The 24,266-nt window shown below is 38.7% G+C and overlaps 2 protein-coding genes across 4 annotated transcripts; one reads left to right on the top strand and one right to left on the bottom strand.

Moving 5' to 3' along the window:
- Positions 1–212: 212 nt before the first annotated feature.
- On the bottom strand, positions 213–10,285 carry LOC131310433 (cullin-3A). Its single transcript, XM_058337437.1, has 2 exons — positions 9,625–10,285; positions 213–2,509 (listed from the first exon to the last, which is right to left on the bottom strand). Exons 1-2 carry the CDS (start codon positions 9,789–9,791, stop codon positions 469–471), a joined length of 2,208 nt encoding a protein of 735 aa, XP_058193420.1. The 5' UTR covers positions 9,792–10,285; the 3' UTR covers positions 213–468.
- A 3,421-nt stretch (positions 10,286–13,706) lies between these two features.
- LOC131310430 (uncharacterized) lies at positions 13,707–22,887 on the top strand. 3 transcript variants are annotated; one of them, XM_058337431.1, is made up of 8 exons: positions 13,707–13,800; positions 13,983–14,086; positions 14,945–14,980; positions 15,159–15,296; positions 20,418–20,504; positions 21,444–21,491; positions 21,573–21,649; positions 22,506–22,887. In XM_058337431.1, the coding sequence occupies exons 2-8, from the start codon at positions 14,012–14,014 to the stop codon at positions 22,654–22,656; spliced, it is 612 nt and encodes a 203-aa protein (XP_058193414.1). In that variant the 5' UTR covers positions 13,707–13,800; positions 13,983–14,011; the 3' UTR covers positions 22,657–22,887. The 3 variants fall into 3 exon arrangements, with proteins under 3 accessions (XP_058193414.1, XP_058193415.1, XP_058193416.1); XM_058337432.1 differs by having other exon boundaries at positions 13,759–13,804; XM_058337433.1 differs by lacking the exon at positions 13,707–13,800 and adding an exon at positions 13,833–13,856.
- Positions 22,888–24,266: the final 1,379 nt, after the last annotated feature.

Raw genomic sequence — 24,266 nt, 5'->3', positions numbered from 1 at the left:
AGATCATTCCGCAGTAAGACGCAGGTGGAAAGCCACTAACATGGTTTTCAGTTTCAGGAAAAGTAAAAAAAAGATATTGTAAGGTGCTGAGTGACAAGGTCCTAAGCCAAAACAGCGCACAAACCCCTGTAGAAAGTTGGGGTGTTTCAGGCATATCATCAAACATGGGGAGCTGAGGGTAGGAATCTAGGTTAAGCTACTGGAAAAACATGGAAATTATAGAAAGCTGCTATAAGATTTTAAATCTGAACTTGAAGTTCAATCTGGTCTGGTAGTTAACCCAAACGCATCAACAAGGTACGCAAAAGGAGGAAGTAACAACAAACAGAAATTCATCGAAATCATGAGAACTTGAACAATGTTTGGAAAAAACAAACAATTTCTCTCGAATGCCAACTAAGGTACAATTCCAAATGTAAAAGCTGACCTGCACCAAGAACCATGTAAAATCTGCCCGAATCTGTTCCTTCAGGCAAGATATCGATACATTCGCCTATCTGAATTATCCCTCTCCAAGAAATCCCGCTCAATCAGAGATTCAATTCGTTTCTTAATCTCGCTCGGGTTTGCCAAGAAACGGGACTGCAGCTGCTTCGTCACCTCTGCAATAATATTGTTGTGATCCAGAACTCTCCTCGACTTCATGATCCTCACTATTGCAGCCTCAATCTGAGGCTTTCTGTCCTCCTCCACCCTCTGCCTTGTCTCCTGCTTTTCCGGCTCAGACTCCTTCTGCGCAACCACAGTCCCAATCTTGACCTTGTAAAATTTGCTGCTAAACTTGTCGTTAACCAAAAATGCATCGTCTTCCGCTATATCTTTGCTCATCGGCTCTTTTCGAAGAACATTCTTTCCCTTAACACAAGCTAGGGATTGAAGGCACCTTTTTAGGTCAGAAGAAGGAATCTCAGTGGCTTGCTCAATCTCCTTATAGCTAAGCCGATCGGAATTGTTAAAAAGCATTAGGACGCACATTTGATAAGTGGAAACATTCAGTTCATGCTTTTGGCCCTTTCCAAAGGTCGCTTTCAGATCGGCAGTTCCCATGTTAGTTTGCCAAGACAATCTCCGCCCTGTGTGGGTCCCAAGGTAATACGACCGGAACTTCTCGCATAATGCAGTCATTTCGGAGGGCAGATTGCAAGTTACAGTAGTCTGAGAGGGCCAGGACCCAGTGGTCAAAACATGGACTACGAGAGTGGGACCATCTCCTAATTCAGACCCGTGGGCTGCGTAGAATCCATGCATCGTGTCCTGTGAGGTTTTCATGTCCGTGAACATGCCTTCTAATTTTGAAGTGAACTGGTACCCACATTCTGTCTTAAGCTTGACAATCAAACTTCTTTCTGCATCATCGGAAACTGTTTTACCAGATAGGAGTCGCTTTGCCAAATGCTGTTTGTAATATTTCTCATACACATCTTTCTCCTGTAAGTAACGGAACAGCATCATAACCTTGTCAAGAACAATCTCTACATCCTCTTCGCTCACCCCTTTTAGTCCTTTCCGCAGTTTATCATCCACAAACAATGAAATGAATTCTGGAGACCGACCATTCAAATTGATGAAGAATTCGAAAGAGGAATTTAAAGCGTTTTGGAAAGTCTTGTCGTTGTTGAATGCCATTGTTATGATCTTATCATACTTGTCTTTTTGGTCCAAAAGACACTGGACAAACTCCACAGGATCCTTCAACTTTTCAGGATCCGTAACAAGCTGTTTACCAGTTTCCCTTAGGTGGGTAGTCATGACATCTCGAATGGTTAAGAGACCATTTGGTACCCTATGAAACAGGTTGTACATTCTTCCCAAGTCCGCGTACTTGTCGTCAAGAAGCATGTTTACTAAGCCTGAATTCTCCATGTGGACTAATCTCAGCATGTGGTTAGCAATCATCTCTTGCTCCACAACATTAGTAATCTTGGCTTCACTCTTGGAATCCAAGTAGTGTGAGACTCTCTCTATTTCTTCATTCAGTCGCCTCTCAGCTTTCTTTAGATAATCACCACAGTCACAGCACTCAATGAACTTCTGAGACTCAACCCTGTAGAAATCAGCTGAAACTTCAAGAAAAGGCTTCTCAAAATCTTCTTGGTAAACTGAGGGTCCTAAATCCATAAGCATTTTAATAACACTCCTCATTAGACCCCGGTCGATAACTTCACCTGTCCGTTCCCTCAGTACAAGTTCAAGAAGGGTGTTCAGAAGCCTTGTCTGAATTTTGCTGTAGTGTATAATATTGTCCCTCCAGAGGTTCAGCCCAAGTTCATGAACAGGAGTTTTATTGGTACTGGGAATAAAAGTCCTGTCCATGTACATTAGAATGTCACGGATCATCTGTAGTGCCTTATTGTGATCTGTCCATCTCTTGTTCAGCTCCTCCAGAAACAAACCGCCCTGGGAAGCTTCTATAGATTTTGATATCTCTTTTAGGTGGAAAGTCATTGTTGACACAAGTCCCGAATACAGCTTCTCACCAAACTTGTGCAACACCATGTTGTAAGCATTTCTGAGAATCCACATGTTTAAATTTAGAGACACAATAGACAAAATTATGAATACATAAATATATATTTATTGTGAGTGTGTGTGTGTGTGTGTGAGAGAGAGAGAGAGAGGTCATTCAAGTATGCAATCACTTCAAGTGCAGAGAAATGATATCAAGCAAATCTCTGCACAATTTACAAAACTGACTTGACTAAACCTAAAATCCTTAGAGCGTGATTGAAACTCAACGGAGCAACATAAGAAGCATGATTTGATAGATAATTAACATGACAAAATGGGTAAAAGCTGAACATATCATATTTGCTATGGTGAGACTGATCAATAACATAAAAAACTAGTAAAAACTCAGAAGCGGTTTTTCAAAACCGAAATTCCTTTGTTTTGCTGTAACTTTAAAACATTTGATTGTGAGAATGTTTTAGAATTTAGCTGTAAACAATTCTCCTCCATTTCCTACTATCGTTTATTCCATCCAAGGTATGAACGATTTTCAATGCCACATAATCTTTTCTTCCTGCTTAATTGGTCCAACAACACTAACCATACTTATTTTTTGGAGAGGAAACACAAACATATGGGAGCTCCGTTGTGTCATATAGGCCTTTTTGACAGAAGGGCTGCAACAATATGACCCTACCCCCAGACTGCAGTCCAGTAAACACGTACTGGAGGCTCTGAAACTATTTTCATCTATTCTAATCAGGCAAGGAGACAGGAGAGAATGGTAGCAACCACTTCTTCGGCCACATCAGAAGGGCATGACTCTATGAAGACCTTGCGCAATATGACCTTGATTAGCGCCAAGGTTTTTAAAAGCGTTTGTGGGGCGTGCGTTGGGGCGGTGAGGCAAGGTCAAATAGCCTCAGGGCGTGAAAATTTGGGCAGTGAACCACAAAGGCAGTCGCCTAATTTCCTTAGGCACACCTAGGCGTATGTCCCATTCGTCTTTTACGCCTCTATTGGTGAGGCGTAAGTCTCAGGAGAGAAATTTTTTCTAATTTAATTTTGGTAATTTCGTCGATCATCATTTACAGTCGTGCTTTGTGACAAATTGATGTGCTCTGTTAATAACTAATAACTAATAAAGTGACAAGTTAATAAGATTTAATAACTAATAAAGTGATGTTATAGAGTTTCTCAATTACTCAATTAGTTATAACTGATAAGGTAATAATAAGTAATTAATTGATAATCTACTTTATGCTATCTTTTCGTATTAATTTACCTTTTATGAACTGCGTATTTTTTTGTATTTTTAAGTTATTTTATTAATTTAATTATTTAAAAAATAGAAAATCAAACGGCTTACGCCTCAATGCCTCGAGGCGTATGCCTCACCCCATGGAGGGTCAAGCGCCTCGCCTTGCGCTTTCGCCTCTGAAAACTTTGATTAGCGCTATGTCACCATCATCAATAATATTTATCAAAAAAAAGTTACTATAATCAAGAAGTCTTGCTATTCTGAACATACTGCCCAAGTGGAATGATTAGAAAAATTATAGGAGAGAAATGGTTTTGTTGTACACAAAATCTCTCTCGTTGCTGGGATTTCTGCAGGTAATTTGTTATTTTGTACTCGGTACTTGAGCAAAAGTCATGACCAATTTCCTAATAAATTGAGCAATGTTGACTAAGAGATACCCTGTTGGGTAGTCCAAGCAATGTCATCACACCACCATGACAAGTGAGAAGCTTCGTCACTAATTTCCAAAAGGGAAGAAGTCTCATGTTCAGGGGAAGTGTCAATTTGTCTGGGCTCTGGATTGTTTGCATCTCCATAATCACCTTCTAGTCATAATTTGCACAAAAGCAATCACCAACGATGCAAATTTAGGTTTCCGGTTCAAAGGAACTCACATATATATCCAAAATGCAAGCAACGACTTATCAATCAACTATAGCTTGTGGTGTTGGACCAGACGATCATGGTCAATTGTCAACCATAGAAGTTGAGTAAGTTTGAGTTTAAGATCCAAACTGAATAGTTGCCCTTGATATGAAAATGCACCTATAGACGTGGTTTCTACCTCAAATAGAGTGCCTTCAGATGACTGCAGAGATGAAGATATCACTGATCTCGGCCATTGATAGAGATAAGTATAGGAGATAATCAAATTATTTCTAGAAATTAGTATACTTGGATAAGCTTGAGAGATAGATATCCAAACAATCCTACTTGTATCTCTATACGCCCATGTGATTGTATCCATGTATTTTCAAGAGGTGCTGACTGAATTATCATACCTCGAACACACCAGTCACATGACATGCATACATATGCAGACAAAAATATTAAAATGTGGAACCTAAATCCACAATTCAAAGGAAAAGGCAAACATAACATGCATGCTCAGCGCATAGCCAGAGCATGGCAGCACCATCTAGAGGTTGCACCACACGCATGATTCAGTTCTTTTCTTTCGGGTGGGTTGGACGGAGGGAGGGAGTGGGTCTGTAGAGGGTGGGTGGGTTACGGAGTGTGTGTGTGTGGTTGGGTTGAGTTGTGGGTGAAAGGCTTGGTGCACATGGACCTCCGAGGGATTCAATTGTCAAGTAAAAAAGAATCAAAAATGAAAAACAAAACAAAATAAAGGCTACCAGAAGGCACAACCATCAATAACCCCACTACCCAGCAACTGAACAAAGAAACGACATCACCACACTACGAATGCCTGTAGAGGTAACTTGTATGGCCAAGGACAAATACATCAAATAATACAACATATCCATGTCCAAAAAAAAAAAATTCAATTGTTGGAGCCTAAACATCATCTATCCCAACGACTGGAATAAAATAGAGGCATTGGAGGAAATTTTCTTTTATCTTTCTAATTATCCTTTGGTAAAGAGATTTTGTTTCCTTTCTTTTCCTCTTTATATTTAGCTTTTGGTAGGTCTACTCTAAAAATTTTATCATTATCTTCACAAGTGAAGTTTTTGAACACTACATCAAAGTCCATAGGGTGTCGCCATGAAAGTGCTAACACATAAACCATAAATGCCTACATAATTCCTCAAGGAAACACAATTCCAACATGTCGCATTTGAAGGCACAGAAACATGCTGTTTCCACTTCTATTTAGTTGCACAAATTAGTCAACATATATACAAGGATAGGGGACTTTTCGCACAACTGTTAGGAGGAAATTCAAAGTTTGTTTTGTTCTCCAATCAATGAAATGTCCGAAGATTGGAAGCCTTCAGCAGTAAGAATTCAATTCCTCTTTCCATAGTGATTCTTCACGTTTTCTGCACTAACTCTCCACTCTCTCCTACATAAAACCTTTCAATTCAGTAACGCTATATATACCAGACAGACCTTCCCATTCATTATTGCACCTCTGATAATATTCAGGGATTTATGCCCTCTGTAGAGCTTTGGATTGCCTTTGGTAAGGATTGGTTTTCAAGGCCTTCTCTGGTAACCAGTAAATGAAGCAGAATGATTATTCTCACCCGCACCCTGATAGTTGTTTTCGGGAATTACAAGATGGGTAAGGGAGAGGACAGCTGTTTGTGCTTTCATCTTGCATCCTCCTTCCAAGTGGCTATGCTAATGTTGGATTTATTCAAAAGTTGGACTAAGAATAAACACTCTAATTCCAACCATGCCCCCACAAAAAGCTTGAAAGGTAATCCTTATTTTAGGAGACAAGTCTATTGGCTTCACTCCTCATTGGAGAGGATATACTGGACAAGAAGTCGCCTGGGATTGTTAGTGGAAGGAACGACCGCATATCAACTGTACCGATAAATAGGAGATATACATATGTGTGTGTGCGCGCGCGCGCGCGCACGCGTGTGGGTGTGTATGTTGTCAAATTGTGAATCAAATAGGGAATCAAAGTGGTCCTTTTCCGAATCGAGAATCGCTCAGATTCAGTCATGGTTTCTATAAAGCATGGAAACATATGTTTATTGATTAGGGTAACTAAAATATATACTGTAAAATGAAAGTTTTAGACCTAAATCAATAAAAAGCTTCTTCTAAATGATAATTTGTTAAGTAATAAATAAGCTGCTCCTACTCATGGTCCTTTTTGTGAAAAAGAGTTACAAGTACAAAACAAACCCTTAGAAGGTCTATAGGGTGGTTGTATTCCATTTATCTTCGTCATTTTCTATCCACTCTCGTAATAAATCTCCCTTTCTTATTACCTATAATACTAGGTAAGGAGAAACATAGACAAAAGATGGCATATAACAACACTAAAGACCTTAAGAAAATAGTTTGAACCCTTTTCCAACTACAAAAAAGAAAAAAAAGAGAGTAAAAAATGAAACAATTTACTGATTCGGATCACGGATTCACCAATGATTCGCACCTATTTCCGATTTAGGCAGCCTATTCGTATCAATTAATCACCGAATCATACGATGCAAAACGTGAATCGTACGATCTAACAACTATGCTCTCTCTCTCTCTCTCTCTCTCTCTCTCTCATATATATATATATATATTTACACACACACACACACACACACACACACACACATATATATATATGTGTAAATATATATTCTATCTCTATCCAAAGATTCCGAACATTCCTCCGTCATGGGTTAGAAGGATTTCAAACATTTCTATCTATGAGTATATATTGGAGTCGGAGAGGATATAGATGTCGGAACAATCCTTATTGGAAAAGATAAAGAACCGAATATCCTCTTTATTTCCCCTGACAACTTAGGAGGGAGAGGTTGAAACGTTTTGCAAAATCTGTTTGGATCAAATAAACCTCGTCTTTATAAATTCGACATCTGATGCCTGATGGGGGTGGAGGAACAAAGGGCCCATTCAGGAAAAGATTGGGGAGGTCTCAGTCTATAGTAAAGCTCACAAATAAAGCACTATTGACCAGTAATTTGATGAATTTGTTTTTGGCACAAAATAATCAAGACTTGAGAGCCTATAAGGATGGATCGACAAGGGAGGGCCAAAGACCACATTCAGGAAATATGTGGGAGGTTTGGGTTTACAGTGAAGCTCATGAATGCATATTGCACTGTTAGGTAATAAAAGGCAGTGTAATCGAGCATCAATACCAATTCTTTATTAAATAGATGAATTGTTCTTGGAGAAAAATAATCAAGAGCCTGCACTAAATATCGACGGAGGAGATTGACCCAACCAAAAGTCTTTATGAGCTTCATGCCTTACCAATCTATAAAGTATAAACAGTGATTGAAAGGAAACTTGTGAATCTAATCTTGTTTAAAATGAACCCTGATGAGTAAAATTTGATGGGACAGAAGAACGAATTTGATCCCGTTGCAACATAGAAAGGAGGGTCTATAATGTTCTAAACATCTGGCTAGATCAAATACAAGTTTTCCATAGTAAATTCCGCCATTCGACGGGGAAGGGACGTGTTCGTTATTAACACAGGCAAAAAGATAGGGGAGGTTTGGATCTCCAGTAAAGCTCATGAGTAAAGAGCAATTAGGTCATAAAAGGCAACATAAGAAAACATCAATGCCAATTCATCAATGTTGATAAGATGAATTTGTTCTTGGAAAAAAAAAAACTCGAGAGCTTTGAGACTTGAAAGACAGGGAATTGACTTGACCAAGTTTCATTAAGAGCTCCACAATAACTAAACCTAACACTAACCAAAAATCAATAGGAACACAAGAACATGTGGGTCCAAAGGATTTCATTGAAAAAGGAAACCTAATGAGCTATTGAATAGGATGGCGAAACGGTTTTTGAACTTTTTTTTTTTTGCTTGGCGAAAACAAAAGGTCAAAACCGTTTTGAAGCTTAGAGGCAGCAGTAAAAGACCGACGGTTTTGACCTTTGTTGCTGCATTGATAACTAAAAATCCAAAGACTCAGATGTATTTTGAAGCTTAGAGACAGCAGTAAAAGACAACCCTATACTTTCTCATTCAGCACATAATTGCCATTAACGGTTTCTTAATTTGGCCATAACTCAGAAGCAATACCAACATCTATTTGCATTTCTAGCAACAAAATGTTACTCAAAGCTGAACAAATCCACTACTTCCATCTTTAGCAGATTCCAACAATTATAACAATAAGAATATTCAAGGCGCTGTGGCAGTGACATATACTAGGACCTGATACGCAAATCTGATTAAATGAAACTCATGGAATAAAAGGAAGTTAAGAGTGATACGGTCACCCAAAGTAAAAATGACTTTAAGCTCCGATCCAAAAGGCAATAAGTAGTAACAACTAATGAACTAAATGACAAAATGCCTACAAAGTATACATTGTGGAATGTCGACAAATTTTGAGGACGTAAGCTGTCATGTTGGTCCAGCATACTTCCCCACGAATTAAAGTGGCCAAAGTCATTCATTCATGCCTTATCAGATCTCAATCAACTAAATTCCCCATGCATCTTCCGTCAAACATCATGAATCCATGGCACTAAACAATAGTCTGGAGTCTCCAGACTACAAATATATGGCAACGACAACTTCTCTGAGCACCCCCTGGCTTATGCAGTCTTCTAGTCAATGATAACCATAAAAACATTGTTAACTCCGCAGGCATGCTGGTCAAGGCTTGTGATTAGGTGTTTGCTCCCCCTAGTCTCGGGCTCCAAACCGCTCAACTGCTATCAACTCTTATAGGCCAGTCCATATGGGACAAGCTTTAATTACTCCCTGCTAGTGAACGGTGAATTGGGTCTCTCGATAAGTCGAGGTGCACGTAAGCTAGGGTGTACGCCCTGAGAAATAACTCGGTACATCAACCCCAAGGGTTGGCATGCTGGTCAAGACTTGTGACTTAGGTGTTTGCTCCCCAGTCTCAAACTCGAAACCTCTCAACTGTTATCAACTCTTATGGGGCCAGTCCATACATGCCTTTGTCCCGGCTCTAATTAGACTGCCCACTAGTGGATGGTGAATTGCATCCCTGGATAAGTCGAGGTGCGCGTAAGCTAGGATGGACGCCCTGGATATAAAAATAACTCAACACATCGACTTTGTGCACGCAACTAAAGCTTCTTTCGGAAGCAAATGAAGTAACCAGCTATCCACGTAAAACTGATGCATATAATTTGAAAGAGAATAACGAACAAGCTGAAATACAACTCTATCAATCAATCAACTATATCGTGGGGAAAACAAACCAACTAACCTATAAAGCTCTTCAAAGCTGAGGCCGCTAGCATTGTGATTATAAATCTCGTGAATCGCATGCTCCAGTATCTTCCACGTCTTGTCGGCGTACTTCGGATCCACCACCACCTTGTGCTTGAACGCTTCTATCTGAAAATTCCTCTTCTTCTGATTATTATTACTCATCTCCACTCTCTCTCTCCCTCTCTCTCTAAAGTTACAGCAATCTCAACTATACAAACTCCAATCGAACACGAAAACCGCCTCGCAACAACAACTAATCAATCAGTTGCTTATAATTCGTCAAAAAAAAAAAAAAAAAAAAGATCGGAAATCGTAAAGATAGATACAAAACCTATACGTATAATCACTGGCGAGGGATACAAAGCGGGAATCTGTGGATCAAGAGGCGGAAATGGAAGGAGAGAGAGGATCAGAGAGGTTTGGGCCGAGGAGAGAGAAGACCGAGTAATTAGGGTTTTCTTTTATGGAGGTTACAGGTGGAGGAAGGAAGAATATGTGAGAAGGTTGGAAATGAGGGGAAGAGTTGGGAGGGAGGAGGAGGGGATTGGGATTTATAGATGATTTGGGATGAGGGACAAGGTATAATTTTGGATTTTTTGGATTTGGTTTTGAATTTTGCTGCTGTGTTTTGATTGAGAGAGAGAGAGAGAGGGGGGGGGGGGGGGTGGTGTTTGTTTTTGTGTTGGTTATATAGTTTGCTCTTAAAACACTTTTTTTTTTTGATTTTGTTAACCTTCGCCAAATGCCAATAATTTTAAACAAATTTAAATATCAATTCATATTTTATTTATTATTCTATACTCTTTTGGCAAATGTTAGAATAATCTTTTTTTCAATTTAGGTGCTTGGAAGGGTATAAGTTTTGGGGATGAATTAGGTGTGCATGAAAGTACAGGACTGTTGTTCATTTGAAAATTCATAATCTCGGCTCTCCGTGGAAGTGATTAAAGTGCAAAAATTATGTTGATAAATATTCGTAAAAGTGTATTTTTTTTAAAACAATATGTTTTTTTAAGACCTATTGATGCCTAGATCTAAGAGAAAGGAAATGGAAATCACCCTTTTTCATATGGAACTCAACCCTGCAATCTTTGAATGGAGAGCTTGAGGCAATACCACTTTGGCTACAAAAGGCCATGGGTTGAAGATAGTCTAGTTCCTAAAAGAAAATAGATGGTCCTATTGAGGTTATTGATAACCCAAACTTCTCCATCTATTATTAGGGTTGCAACAATGTCTCACTGAATAGCTAAATCAGTTCGAACCAAACTAAATCATACGTTTTGTGCGTATCTGTGGATTAATGGTCGAAACATATGTTAAAAAATTTAAGAATCGTGTAATAAGATTAGGTCCATGGATTTTCACCACAGAATCGTGGATTAATCGAAAAATGTGTATAGAAAGACATATTATTATTGTAATTAACATGCATATGTGATATTTTCAAAGATATTCCTTACTTAGAAATATGGTATTATTGTCCACTCAATCATAAGTATGCCATAATTTTTTTTTTGTCACACGGTAGAATTTAGTATGTTAGTAAGTTAAATTACTATGGTATATAGGCCGATGTTGCTCCATCAACTCAAACATGTGACCTCATCTCTTGACACTTAAGTGCCCCCCACAACCACTTGGGCTAGAGCCCTGGATCATAAGTATGACATAATCAAGACTTCCATTTCTGAACAAGATTTATGCTCAGCAGGGCCGGTCCAAAGATTTTTAGTGCCAAAGGCCTAATAAAAAAAATGTGCTCTAAAAGAGTTAATACTTGACAATTTTTGCAGTTACAATCACAATGTTTTGCGTTTTATTTGTGAATTTTATATTCAAAGTTAAAAGAAAAATTAAAACAAAATCATAGGCGTCTCGGCCTCTTTGACTTCAGCATTCGTTGCCATTCGTGCAGCTCAACGTTCTCAAAAAATTCTTACCAAAACATTTACGTTTGAACTTTGATCTTGAGTCACTATGCTTAAATAGTTAAAAATATAAGATCCATCATATATTTTGACAAATAAGTGTCGTCATATTATTTAGTAGTGCCCAAAATAGAAAATAGAGGACTGGGGTTTAAAACAAATAGTGCCCAAAATAGAGGTCTCGGGTTTCGAACCAAGAACCTTTGGCTTTTAATTCTGTTTACAGACACCACTTGGCCAAAATATCTTCTTTGTTATGTTACGGAAAAACTTATATATGACATATAATTGGAGTGCCCAAAAAATTGAAACTTTTGCCTGGGCCGGCCCAGATGCTCAGTTCACCCTCTAAACCAAGGACGGAACTAGGATTTTATCCTAGCAGTGGCGAAATGTATACTAAAAAAATTTAGTGGTGGCGAAACTATATAAGTTGGGTATAAATTTTTTTTTTACATATAATAATTGCATTTTTTAAAATTTTTATCGTGGCGATCGCCGCTACTAGATCCCCTGATCCCATCCTTGCTCTAAACCAAGGTGACATAGTGTAGAGGTTTGGAATTGAAGATGAGGAGGATCATAGTTTCCATTCTAAATCATTGCTCTATATTTTGACTCTCAATTTCCTTTCCCACATAATTTTAGTTATTTAAGATGTTTTCATACACGTGTTTCCACTTCTTCACGCAGTATGGCTTAGAAGTGATTATCCAATGCCTCAAGCACACAACAATAACACATGATGTCTAAGGGTGACTTCACACTCTATTTTTTTTTTCTAAAATAATGCCAAAATACCATTTATTTTCACTAAAAAAAACAAAAAATGCCATTTAGAGTAAATGTGTTGTATTTGAATGGTGGGATGTTTTGAAATAAAATACTACCAAATAAACCGTTTAGTCAATAATTCACTAGGGGTGAGCAAAAAATCCGTCAAACCGCGAAATCAGTCCAAACCAATGCAAACCGGAAGGTTTGGTTTGGGTTTTTAGTAGTATGGTTTGGTCATGGATTAAAGAAATTAGAAACCGCGTTATATGGTTTGGTTTGTGGATTTACGTTTACAGTTATGGTTCTAAACCGATCCGGACCGTATAATACATACATACATATATACATAAATTAATTATGATTCACTCAATAAATATGAGAGCTTTTAGTCAACCATTTTCTTAATTTATTGATCTTATTAAATCCACTGCAATATTTAATTTTCCTTCACTGCCAAGATAATGATATGAACCTTGATGTAGAGTGATATCACAAGTTGGTTTCTACCATGCTGCTACTATTGCCCTTTTGCTACCTCATTTCAATTCAATAGTTTTAGAAATTATTTTTGGTCTTTTATTTGGTTAAACTATCTTAAGATGTTTAATAGTTGGTATTCTTAGTTGGTTCATTTTAGTGACTTGCCAGCATTTTATTTTCTTAGTTTAAGACTTGAGGCAATTTTTGGTATCCTACTCTTAATTAGTTGGTTGATATTAGTGTGTTTTAATAATTTAAATATATGTATTTTTTTAATTTATCTTCATAATGTTAAGTACTTTAAATATTTTTTGAAGACAATAGTTTAGTTCAAAGCAAGCCGTGGTTTAAAACCGAAATCGAACCGTATTTAAATGGTTTGGATTGGTTTGATTTTATGGCTTTTGTGGGTTGGTTTAGTTCTCCAAATTCATAATCCGTAAGTATTGGTTTGATTCTTGGTTTAGTATGAAACTGAACTAATCCGAACCATGCTCACCCTTATAATTCACCGCAAAATTCAACTTAAACCCCTGCAAAAATACACGATGGACAAGATTCTTCCGGTATTGGAGCATGACCCGCTATCACCAAATAAATTTTGGAATTTTTCCAAAACAAACGTATGCTTCAATGTGAGAAATTTTTCCAGCGAGCGGGTATGTATCTCATGTCGTATCCATTCGGTACTCTCGAGCTGTCTGATGCATTTTTGGATGGTTCAAATTAAAACATTATCTCTCCTCTCACCCCTCTTCTTTCTCTCTTTAAATTTGAACCGTCCAAAATTGCATCGGACGATCCGGATGTGCCGAGCCACGTGATACCCAACCGGCACTGAAAAATTTCTCCTTCAATGCGCGTGTCCTGAACTGGGCGTGTTAATCACGCTGTCTCCCTATTCCTATATATATTTCACCTTCCTCCTCAAACCACACACCCCTCCGCTCCAGTAGTCCACGCTATTCCTCTTACCAACTCCAGTAAGTAAGCCTTTTCGATTCCCTGCATATTCCCGAATCTTCAATTTTTCCCACCGGTAGCGTTTTTTTGGATTGTGACGTTTGTCGTTAAGTAATTTATTGATGTTTTTTTTTTTTTTCCGATTTTTGTATCTGAATATTTCGGAATTTATCTGATTCTGAGGCCTTTTTGATGGTGCCAGTTGAGGAAAGTGCGGTATTCCTGATCAGAATGCCGGAAGATATCTATGCCGAACGTCCTTTGTTTGGTGGCGCCATTGCCAGCACATTCCCTGTTAGGTTTCAGGTTAGTTTGTATATATTTATCGTTAACTAACCTACCGGGGTACCAGTGCCGTTTTTCTTATCGGTACTGGTACGTACCGGTACCAGTGTAATCTCGGCCGTTTCAGGTTTAATGCCGTTTTCCTTATTGCTTATATGATTGCTTAAAACATTCAATCAATATAAATAAGGTACTAGTAGTAATATATTGATTTGAAGAACACAAGATAAAAGATGGAAAAATACAGATTTTTTTTGGTACGAAAGATTTCATTATGAAAGCAAAAAAAGGTCAAAATATAGTATGACCGCTACCAGTCGGTATTTTCTGGGTATTGCCGGTACCTGTCGGTGTTGAGCGGCGTATGAGCCGGAACAAAACTAGAGGATCAGGTACGGGTTTGAGGAAAGATTGGTACGTACCATACCAGCAGGTATGAAACGGTATTCGAAACCTTGATCAAGCATAAATATGTATATAAGGATATGTGCGGATATTTGATGCAATATTGTCCATATTGAAGTGAATTGAGCTAATAAGGGGTTGGTTAATGATGCTTGAACATGTACTACTTGTTCTGAGTGTGTATTTTGCATACATGGATTGATCACGAGACGGAACATGGTTCAAGCCCTTGCAATAGAGTAAATGGAGTTATTTTCTCAATTTCGTCAATTTTTGCATGCATGGATTGATCACGAGACGGAACATGGTTCAAGCCCTTATAATAGAGTAAATGGAATTATTTTCTCAATTTCGTCAATCTATCGTGATATATCTGGATTTGTATTTATAAGGTTTGGTACTTGATAGTGTTTAAACTAATTGCAAGTGCATTGCCAATTGGACTGATGAATTTCTATTGAATTGGACGTGCAGGATGTGAGCAACATTCGACAAGTCCCTGATCATCAGGTTTGGGTTTTATTTTTGTCCCAATATATATTGTTGCTTCTCCTTTTTATGCTGTTGCCGTGGGGAAATGTTTTTTCGCATATCATTTTGGCTATCTAAGTTTTGATTACTTTTTTGGGTCTCATGGGTTTTCAATTGTTTGACTGATTTCGTTATGTATTTTGTTGGTGATTTGAAGGAGGTTTTTGTGGACCCAGCTCGTGATGAGAGTTTGATAGTTGAACTCGTAGATGTGAAGCATGATGTTGCTGATAATGGAAGTGCCACCTGGTTTCTTCAAGACCTTGCCTCAGAACAAGATGCCGAGGGAGCCATGGTAACTAATCAACATCCACATTCTTTTTTGTTTCATTTTAGTTTCTTCAAAAGTGGGATGTACCTAGATAGATTTTCCATTGCATCTCGTATTTCCATAAGTAAGATCTAGCCCTTTTTTAAGGGATGCCACAATGGCATAATTCAGACTCCGAATGTGAAAAATGGTGGTGTTCAGTGTGTATGCGCTTGTCGAGTTGATTGATTTATGAAGTCGAGTAATACATCATTGTTGTTAGCACATTATATGGGCATGGGCACATTTTGACCTAATAAGGAAATTCTATGTTGTTGTAACTCATCAACTTGGTTGTGTTGGATAGGTTGAAATGGGTAGTTTGACATCTACCTAATACTACTGGATTCACTGAGCAAAAAAAAAAGTACTACTGGATTCTGGCTGTTGGTTTGGGGTTAGAGTTGCTATTATAGGAATTATAAGGGGAAAGAGAGTAGAGATTAGGAGACATATACTGCAAGAGGGAGAAATGTGAAGTTGGGGGACTGGAATGGTTTGTATATTTAAGCAGAATAACAGTTATCCTTACCTAATTTATTTTGGTCTAGAGAATTTACAGAAACTCGCCATGCTTAAGGTTTAGGTGCTGAATCATGGACTGATGCAGGACAGAGTTGGAATAGGGCTAAGTATGATCGAACACAAGGGAAAGGGGCTGTTTTTTTGGGGGCTGTGAACAGTGGACGTGAATAGTAATTTGTAAGAAGAACGAGATGAGGGTTAGAGAAGGATAGGTCTAGGCATCACACCTAGAAAACCCAAGGCATCACACCTAGGGGCTCTTTAGCATCACACCAAAGAAAAGATTGCATCACACAATCTAATAGCTTGAAAGCTACTCAATTTTTCATTCATTCAATCATGATTTGCCATAAGGCTTACAATCTTATTTATAACCATTTCAACTTGACTCTAGAACTTCCTAACATAAATAACCTTCAACTAACTTTAGACTTCCAAAGACACATTGAACATAGACTCTTTGACTACATTAATGACATGGAAAAACTTATGACTCTTAGATCAACTAATTAACTCTAAAGACTTTGACTAGAAAATTAAATAGACATTTTGACTTGACTAAAACCCAAAAGACACTCCTAAGAATCCAGCCCATGTCTAGGCAATATCCCAAGTAGATCTATGGCCAATCCTAACCCTTAAAAACCGGATAATGGTTAAATTACTGAAATACCCTTGGCCACCTTTTCTGGACCGCATCATTCTCCCCTGGTTGGAGAAAACTCGTCCTCGAGTTTTAAAGTATTGGAGTATAAGACTCGATGAACTCCTCCATATTTGCAACCGCATCTTGGTATGAAAAGCTTGAAGTTGAGGCCAACCCTTTTTCGTTTCAAACAAAAAGGAAGACAATGACGCTTTTGACTCCACGTGGATCCTTGAACTTGTCAGGAATGACAAAGTCAATGGTTGGCCCCACCTCTCTTGTGGTGACATTACTTTCGTGTAATTTGACATTGAACTCTTTTTTAACTACATCAACGGCTGGTGCACCTTTCGACTTCCCTTGGTTGCTTGAATTCACCTGATTAACCAATTGAAGCTCAACGGGAAACTCTTTTGGCACTGTACTAGAGGATTCTGGCAGCAACTTACACATCTGTAAAGGCGTATCAGTTTCTGGGCCAGCAATTATTTCCTTCATTTCTCCAGCAACCAGCTCCATCACTTTCTCCACTTCATCCTCTCGAGGAGAAATATTTGGTGTTGCTTGTTTGCAATTCATATGCGAAAACTCAATAGATGATCCCATTGGCGTGACATTGGAGTCGGGATGGAAATGAATTATCGGAAGATTAGTCAATTGCGAACTTGGAATGAGATCTATTGCATGCTGGACATTGTGCATGGGAGGTAATTCATTTGGGAGCTCTTTAGGTGCAACATTAGAAAAATGGGACAGCAACTCAGCCACTTCTGATGGTAATACAGTGGCTGATGCAGCAGCTGATTCTGATACTTCTTTTACCCCCACGGCATATATAACTCCCAGTTCCATACTCTCTATTTGAAAACACTTCTTGGTGATAGGCTTATTTTCAGCAACATCCTTTGGCTTCTTTTCCTTGTATTTTTCCATTTCAGTTGTATTCATTGGCTTCAGAACAATCTCCTTGTTTTTGAATGAGAAAGCATACGTGTTCTCTTTCCCACAATGTTGCACATCTCTATCATAAAGCCATGGTCTCCCAAGAAGGATATGTGTGATATTCATGGGAATTACGTCACACCAGATAGAATCACTATAAGAACCATAAGCGAAAGAAACTAGGCAGCGCTGAGTTACCGGAATGGAAGTGTTGTCGATCCAAGCTACCTTGTACGGATGAGGATGTGGTTGAACAGGAAGTATAAGACGCTCCACTGTGGCAGCAGATACAACATTCATACAACTCCCACCGTCAATAATAAGCTTTCGGGCTTGGTTTCCACAGCGGACCAGCATCTGAAAGATAGAAGTACGCCTCCAGTCCTCCTTTTCAACTTTAGGTGCTGTAAGGATACGTCTAACAACAGAGATCAACGAATTGTCCACCTCCTCTTCTTCTAAGTCATCTGTATTTAGAATCCCAACGTCAAAAGAATCATCATTGTCATCATTATGTTGTTGGTCAAATTCAGCTTCTTGTTCCATTCCCATGTGTAAGTTCCTCTTCGGGCATTGATAGGCCATATGACCAGTTTCACCACATTTAAAGCATCTGTTGTCCTTTCCTCCCCCTTTGTTGGCTGCGTGATTCTTGCCTTTTGGATCAGCCGTATTGGCTGAAGTTTGCTTAGAAACACTAGGCTGGAAACGACTTGCATCATTGTACCCTTTAGCTGCAGTTTCCCCAACTTGAGACCCAAACTTTTTAGGAATTGGGTATTTCAAATACTCCTCCATATCCAAAGCAACCTGGAAGGCATGTTCGAGACTGTACAAGGGTTGGCGAAGCAGCTCCCTCCTTATGTCTGGCCTCAAACCAGCCTTGAATCGGGCAAGAGTTTGACTTGAATCTTCTGTCACTTGACTCCTCATCTTCAGCTCATCAAATTTCTGCATATATTCAGCCACTGACATGTTGTTTTGCTTTAACTCGATGAGTTGTTCACACAACTTCTCATGGTAATTTGATGGCATGTACTTTTCCCTCAACTTAGCCTTCATCTCTTGCCAAGTACCAATCGGTGGTTGCCCCAACCTTCGAATATCACCTTCAACACCCATCCACCAGATTTTTGCTAATCCCACAAGCTTCATCTTAGCAAATCTCAGTCGCCGATCGTCAGCCATATCATACCAGTCAAAGTACTCCTCAATAGAAGCAAGCCAATCATGAAACAAAGTAGGATTGACCTTACCTTCAAAATCTGGAACCTCCATTTTAATCTTCTTAGTGATATCTCCGGCTGTATCATAGGTTTCATGTTGGTTCCTCTGTAACAAATCATGGGTCCATTCAGACATGGAATTTTGTTGCATTCCTTGACCTTGGCCAGCCCTAAATTGCTGACTTCGAAGGGAATCTGCACGCTGTTCTTCTGTGCGCTCACCTTGGTTCTCACCATTTTCATTAGGATTGTTATTCCCGGAGTTTTCGCCTTGTTCGCCTCCTTGTTCATCATTAGGTTGAGTTCTTTGGCCTTCCAAAGTGCTGATGCGCAGATTATTATTATCCAATTGCTCCACAAGTTTTAACAGAATCTCATCACGCTGGAAATCAGTTAATCTTCCTCTAAACGGCCTTCCGGATCGTGTAGACATGATGCTACGCTCGCTTTGATACCAAATTGATGCAGGACAGAGTTGGAATAGGGCTAAGTATGATCGAACACAAGGGAAAGGGGCTGTTTTTTTGGGGGCTGTGAACAGTGGACGTGAATAGTAATTTGTAAGAAGAACGAGATGAGGGTAGAAGGATAGGTCTAGGCATCACACCTAGAAAACCCAAGGCATCACACCTAGGGGCTCTTTAGCATCACACCAAAGAAAAGATTGCATCACACAATCTAATAGCTTGAAAGCTACTCAATTTTTCATTCATTCAATCATGATTTGCCATAAGGCTTACAATCTTATTTATAACCATTTCAACTTGACTCTAGAACTTCCTAACATAAATAACCTTCAACTAACTTTAGACTTCCAAAGACACATTGAACATAGACTCTTTGACTACATTAATGACATGGAAAAACTTATGACTCTTAGATCAACTAATTAACTCTAAAGACTTTGACTAGAAAATTAAATAGACATTTTGACTTGACTAAAACCCAAAAGACACTCCTAAGAATCCAGCCCATGTCTAGGCAATATCCCAAGTAGATCTATGGCCAATCCTAACCCTTAAAAACCGGATAATGGTTAAATTACTGAAATACCCTTGGCCACCTTTTCTGGACCGCATCATGGACCGATGTTATTGTGCTTGGCAAAAGTTGGTCGCATGATGGAATTCCCAATCAGGATCATGACAAGTGATGCCCTTTGGACGCTGTTATCATTTGATGACTCGTTGTGAGTGTCTCAAATTGACCCCAAATTTTATATGACCTGTTTGCAGTCCACATAACTCAAACGACTAGTTATCTTTATTTGGTACTTTTCTCTGTATTGTAGATTCTTTCTCATAAAGGGTATTGTGGAGCTCTAGGGTTCATAGTGAGAGTTTTGGGATATGGCCAGCTCATAGGATGCTCATGTTTGGCCATGGAGGTTGGCTTTAAGCTGAAGCACATAAATCCTTTGTGATATCAACGTGTGTATTCATTGTCCATACTTGTTTCGTTTCTCGCTTGAGATAAACCTTCTTATTGGTTTGTAAAAATCAGAATTTGAACTCAGCTATGTATCCTAGAAAGTAGGAAGAGGGAACACTGATAAGATTTAATGTTATGCTCTGGTGCTTTCCTGAGAATCTGGCCTCCGTGAGCCCTGATGATTACTCAACTTAATGTACCAGGTTAAACTATGTCAGAAATGGCACGGTGTTACCCATACCGTGAAAATGTGAATTTTGCCACTGAGTGTGACTTTCACTATTGTTGGTGGCTGGCTGCCTTGTGCCTAACACCTCTTTTATCTTGTTTTTTCAGGTAATTGAGCAGTCAGGAGTGGTTGAGGCTCATGGGTTGTGTTTCAGGAACATGCCTGCCGTTGTTACAACTGCTGTGGCCCAGATGGTAAGTAGCAAATCCGTTACTTGTAGCGAAGTTGCTAGCAGTGGGATTTCTTTTGACTTGTTTGTTATTCTTTTGTAATCCGGTGGTGATCTATTGCATTTGATTGTTGGGTTTGTGTTAGAGCTTCTGAAGTTTCAATAACTTTGGAAGGATGGGCATTACATTTCCTTAGGGCTGTATTATTTGTAGACTGGGAGGTGCATGTGTGATGACAGATACTCATTGAGTTTCTCATTTTTAATCTTTTCTATAGGCTCCCTGCTCTGTCACCACAACTGTATAATCTAAGGTTACGTGGACAATAGTTAGTGGTCAATAACTAGGGCAGGAGGGAAGTGCTTCAAAAAAATATTATCTTAGAATTTTCAAAACAAAGCGGGAAAGATTCTTTGCATGTTATTGTTACCAACTTCAAAATAGTCAGGCTGCAGGATTTGGCAGACTAGGTGAGTTTTCGATGTGATAACAGCTTCAAGTTGCTAAAAAATGGACTTTCTAACTACGTATGGATCAGTTGATTTGGAAATTTTTACCATGTGATGGTGTATCTTGTGTGGTAACTGGATAAGGAGAGCCTGCAAGAAATTTTTGCAAAAATATATGGGGGACGCAGGATGCCAGATGGTCTTTCTGTTGCTAGGATTGAGAGCTAAGGTATCAAAGGCATTTCAAAACTGGAATTGGGTCACATCGATATTTAGATAAAAAATTTGATCCACGTGCTTGTAGATAGAACTTGAAGAAGAAAAGTGGATGTGTAAATTTTCATGAGCAGATATGTTACCTTGGATTCATCATCCTTAGTAATGCCTAGTTTGAGTCTGGCAGTATCTTGTAATCCTGTTAATCTAAAGCAGAATGGACATGAGTCAAAGCACATACTATTTTTAATTTGAGGTAAATTATAATTACTAACTGCTATTATTGTTCATGTACTAGGGCATCTCCAAGGGACGCCAAGGAAGGGAAGCACAAAACGTAATCAGGGTAAGTTGTTCTTTTACTCTCTCTACTAGCCGTGATTTCTTTCGAAAGGCCAAGTGAAATTTGACATATTGGTTCCTGCAGGTGTACTTGGCAAATTTGCGCCTTAAGGAAGTTGGTACAGATGTACTAATCACTGCGTATGAGCCCATCTTAATAAAGTAAGTATCAAGAACAAGTAATTTGACATATTTCTCATAATGTAGATGTAAGACGGTCTGTAATCTGTAATGGAAGCAAAATGCACAACAATATCTCCCCTTCTACTCCCTGGATTTTTTTTCTTCTCTTTTTGGCTGGGGTTCAATAGTTTTATCTTTATTATGTACATGCTTTCAAGCAAGAAAATATTGTGCAAATTGGCTTATAGTTTGCTCTGTGTTATATGTTCTGAGAGTTACAGTGGTCATATTGAGCTATATTTGTTTTTGACACTTTTTTCAATCTTCAAGCAAATGAAGGAGTAAGCACTTTAGGACTTGCAGAGAGATGGTGTCCCACAATATTTTAGGGTCATGTAGAGACCCCTGGGTATTTTATGAACACAAGAAAATCAGGGGTTAGTTCCAAGGTCTAGAATTCAGGGCCACTCCTTTTCCTTTGTCCGTACTAGACTCAACCTCACTGGCTTTCAGTTTCAAAATTACTTATAGATACCTGTATCATTGTTGCTATTGCTGAGCATGTTTGTTTAACTTTTGTTGCGAAATTTTGCTTAAACATGAAATTAGTAGGTTCGATTCCTCTACCTGATCCACCCAAGCATAGTGGCTCAGAAAATCTGGAAAACATGGTGCAAACATACTTTACGACTTTCGATAGGAACACTGTTTATAAAGATTAAAGAGTAAAGAATAGGTGGTTGTTTTAGTACTACACCGAGGATTTATGAATAATTCCTCATCCTCAATCTGCTGTATCGAACATATCTAATCCGACCTAAACATAGGAGAAGTGGCATGTTACAATATGATGTGTTTCAACCCTTTTGACCTTTTTTTGGTAATGTGAGTGCAGCCCTTTGAGTGAAAGTGCTAGCTCGGTTGGTGCTGGTCTGGCTGCCCCTGCTGCAGAGTCCGGACGTATGCCGATGGCGGAGGTTTTCAAACTTGCAGTCTCCAGCTTCAAGGTGAACGACTGGGGCCTTTTTGGGAATGCCACAGGTTGAGAAATTATAAATGGCTGGTTATGAACACAAGCAATTGGTATTTTTTTGAATCCTTTTGTTAGTTTCTCTTTTGCATTTTATCTTATGTGGGTTTTGCAAGTTCTTATTATGAACCCATTTTTAGGTAGAAGGGTAATCTTTTTTTCTGTTGACATAAAATCCAAGTGTTTGAGCCCAAGTTTGACTTGATTTACTGGTCAGAGTTCTTTATTGGTAGTTTTCTTTCTGTGATCTTCTTGATCTTTGTTAGCAAGTGCTTAGCTACGTACTGAGACTTCTGCATTTAGTTGATGATGTGAATTATGCCTCATGGATCAGGAGGGAGGGACAACAATATCCACAATAGATACAATTTCTAAATGAATTTCCAACCATCGGTCACACTCTTTTAAAATTAATATGAGGAACAACAATTGAATATATCTTGGAGACTACTTGTTTGATGTTCCTGTGATCAATCCAAGTTTTTATGGACTAGTTCGGGACTCATACATTAGATTTAAGTGTGCCTGTAAGTATTAAAGCACTGATACGGACAAAAATTGTCTGTAAAAACTAGATGAGAGAATCTCATCCCTACTTTGGACCTACCTTTGCATGGTAAACCTCAAATATGTGTTGGATAAATTCATACTAGTGATTTCGATACACAAAACCTTGAATATAAAGCAAAAACAGGAACAAGAGATATATGTGTTGGATAAATTCATACTAGTGATTTCGATACACAAAACCTTGAATATAAAGCCAAAACAGGCACAAGAGATGTACCAGGCAATTAATAGTTTTATGTGTGGACTTTTGATATATCCTGTATGTTTTGTACATTGATTTCGGCACCCTTGAATTTGGTCAACAGTTCAGGAAATACTATACAGAATCATAAAATGAACTCTTGACTCCACCTGTGTGCGCTAACTGTTTCTTCGAGGCAAGTCTTAATCTTTGTGTAGACCTTTCAACTATGCTAATCGACGCAAACCTGCAAATCTATGTATCTGTAGGATTTGACAAAGTTGTGTGCAAGATTTACCTTAGAAAAGAAAAACTAAGTTGTGCAAGAGGGTATCTGTTAAATTAGAAAGACAGGCTGCCTACAAGTGCCGCTACTTTGCTTTTCTGGCTCTGTTGCGATCATTTGGCTATGTGATGCCTGCCATAGTTTCGTTCACACCTATCAAAACAGTTTTAAGGGAAAAAAATAGCTTTTTGGCCTTGGTTCCTTTCCTTTCTGGTTTGTATTATGTAGGTTTTCGAATAGCTTCGTGGGTTGTGAGATTACTGCAGGCTTAGCTGTCCTTTTGGGTTTGTGTTACGTTGGTGTTCGAATAGCATCATGGTTTCATGAGAGATTATTTTAGGCTTAGCTCTCTCTCTCTCTCTCTCTCTCTCTCTCTCTCTCTCTCTCTGTGTGTGTGGTTTTCTGTTCTATCATCTTGGTTAGCCCCTTTGAATATGTATTGCCCTGTTTTATAATGTTCATTTTGTGGTTAAGGTACGCTTATCTACCAAAAAAGAAAATGAGAAATGATCTCACCTACCGAGATCTACACGCTCCCTTGCTCCCCTCTTGTGTTGTGCATTTTAATACTTGTGCCATTGCCGGAGAT

This window comes from Rhododendron vialii, chromosome 12a (genome assembly GCF_030253575.1).
Source record: "Rhododendron vialii isolate Sample 1 chromosome 12a, ASM3025357v1".
In the NCBI taxonomy this organism is placed as follows: domain Eukaryota; kingdom Viridiplantae; phylum Streptophyta; class Magnoliopsida; order Ericales; family Ericaceae; genus Rhododendron; species Rhododendron vialii.
The sequence above is the reverse complement of the archived record's forward strand: the minus strand, read 5'-3'. Positions and strand labels throughout refer to the sequence as shown.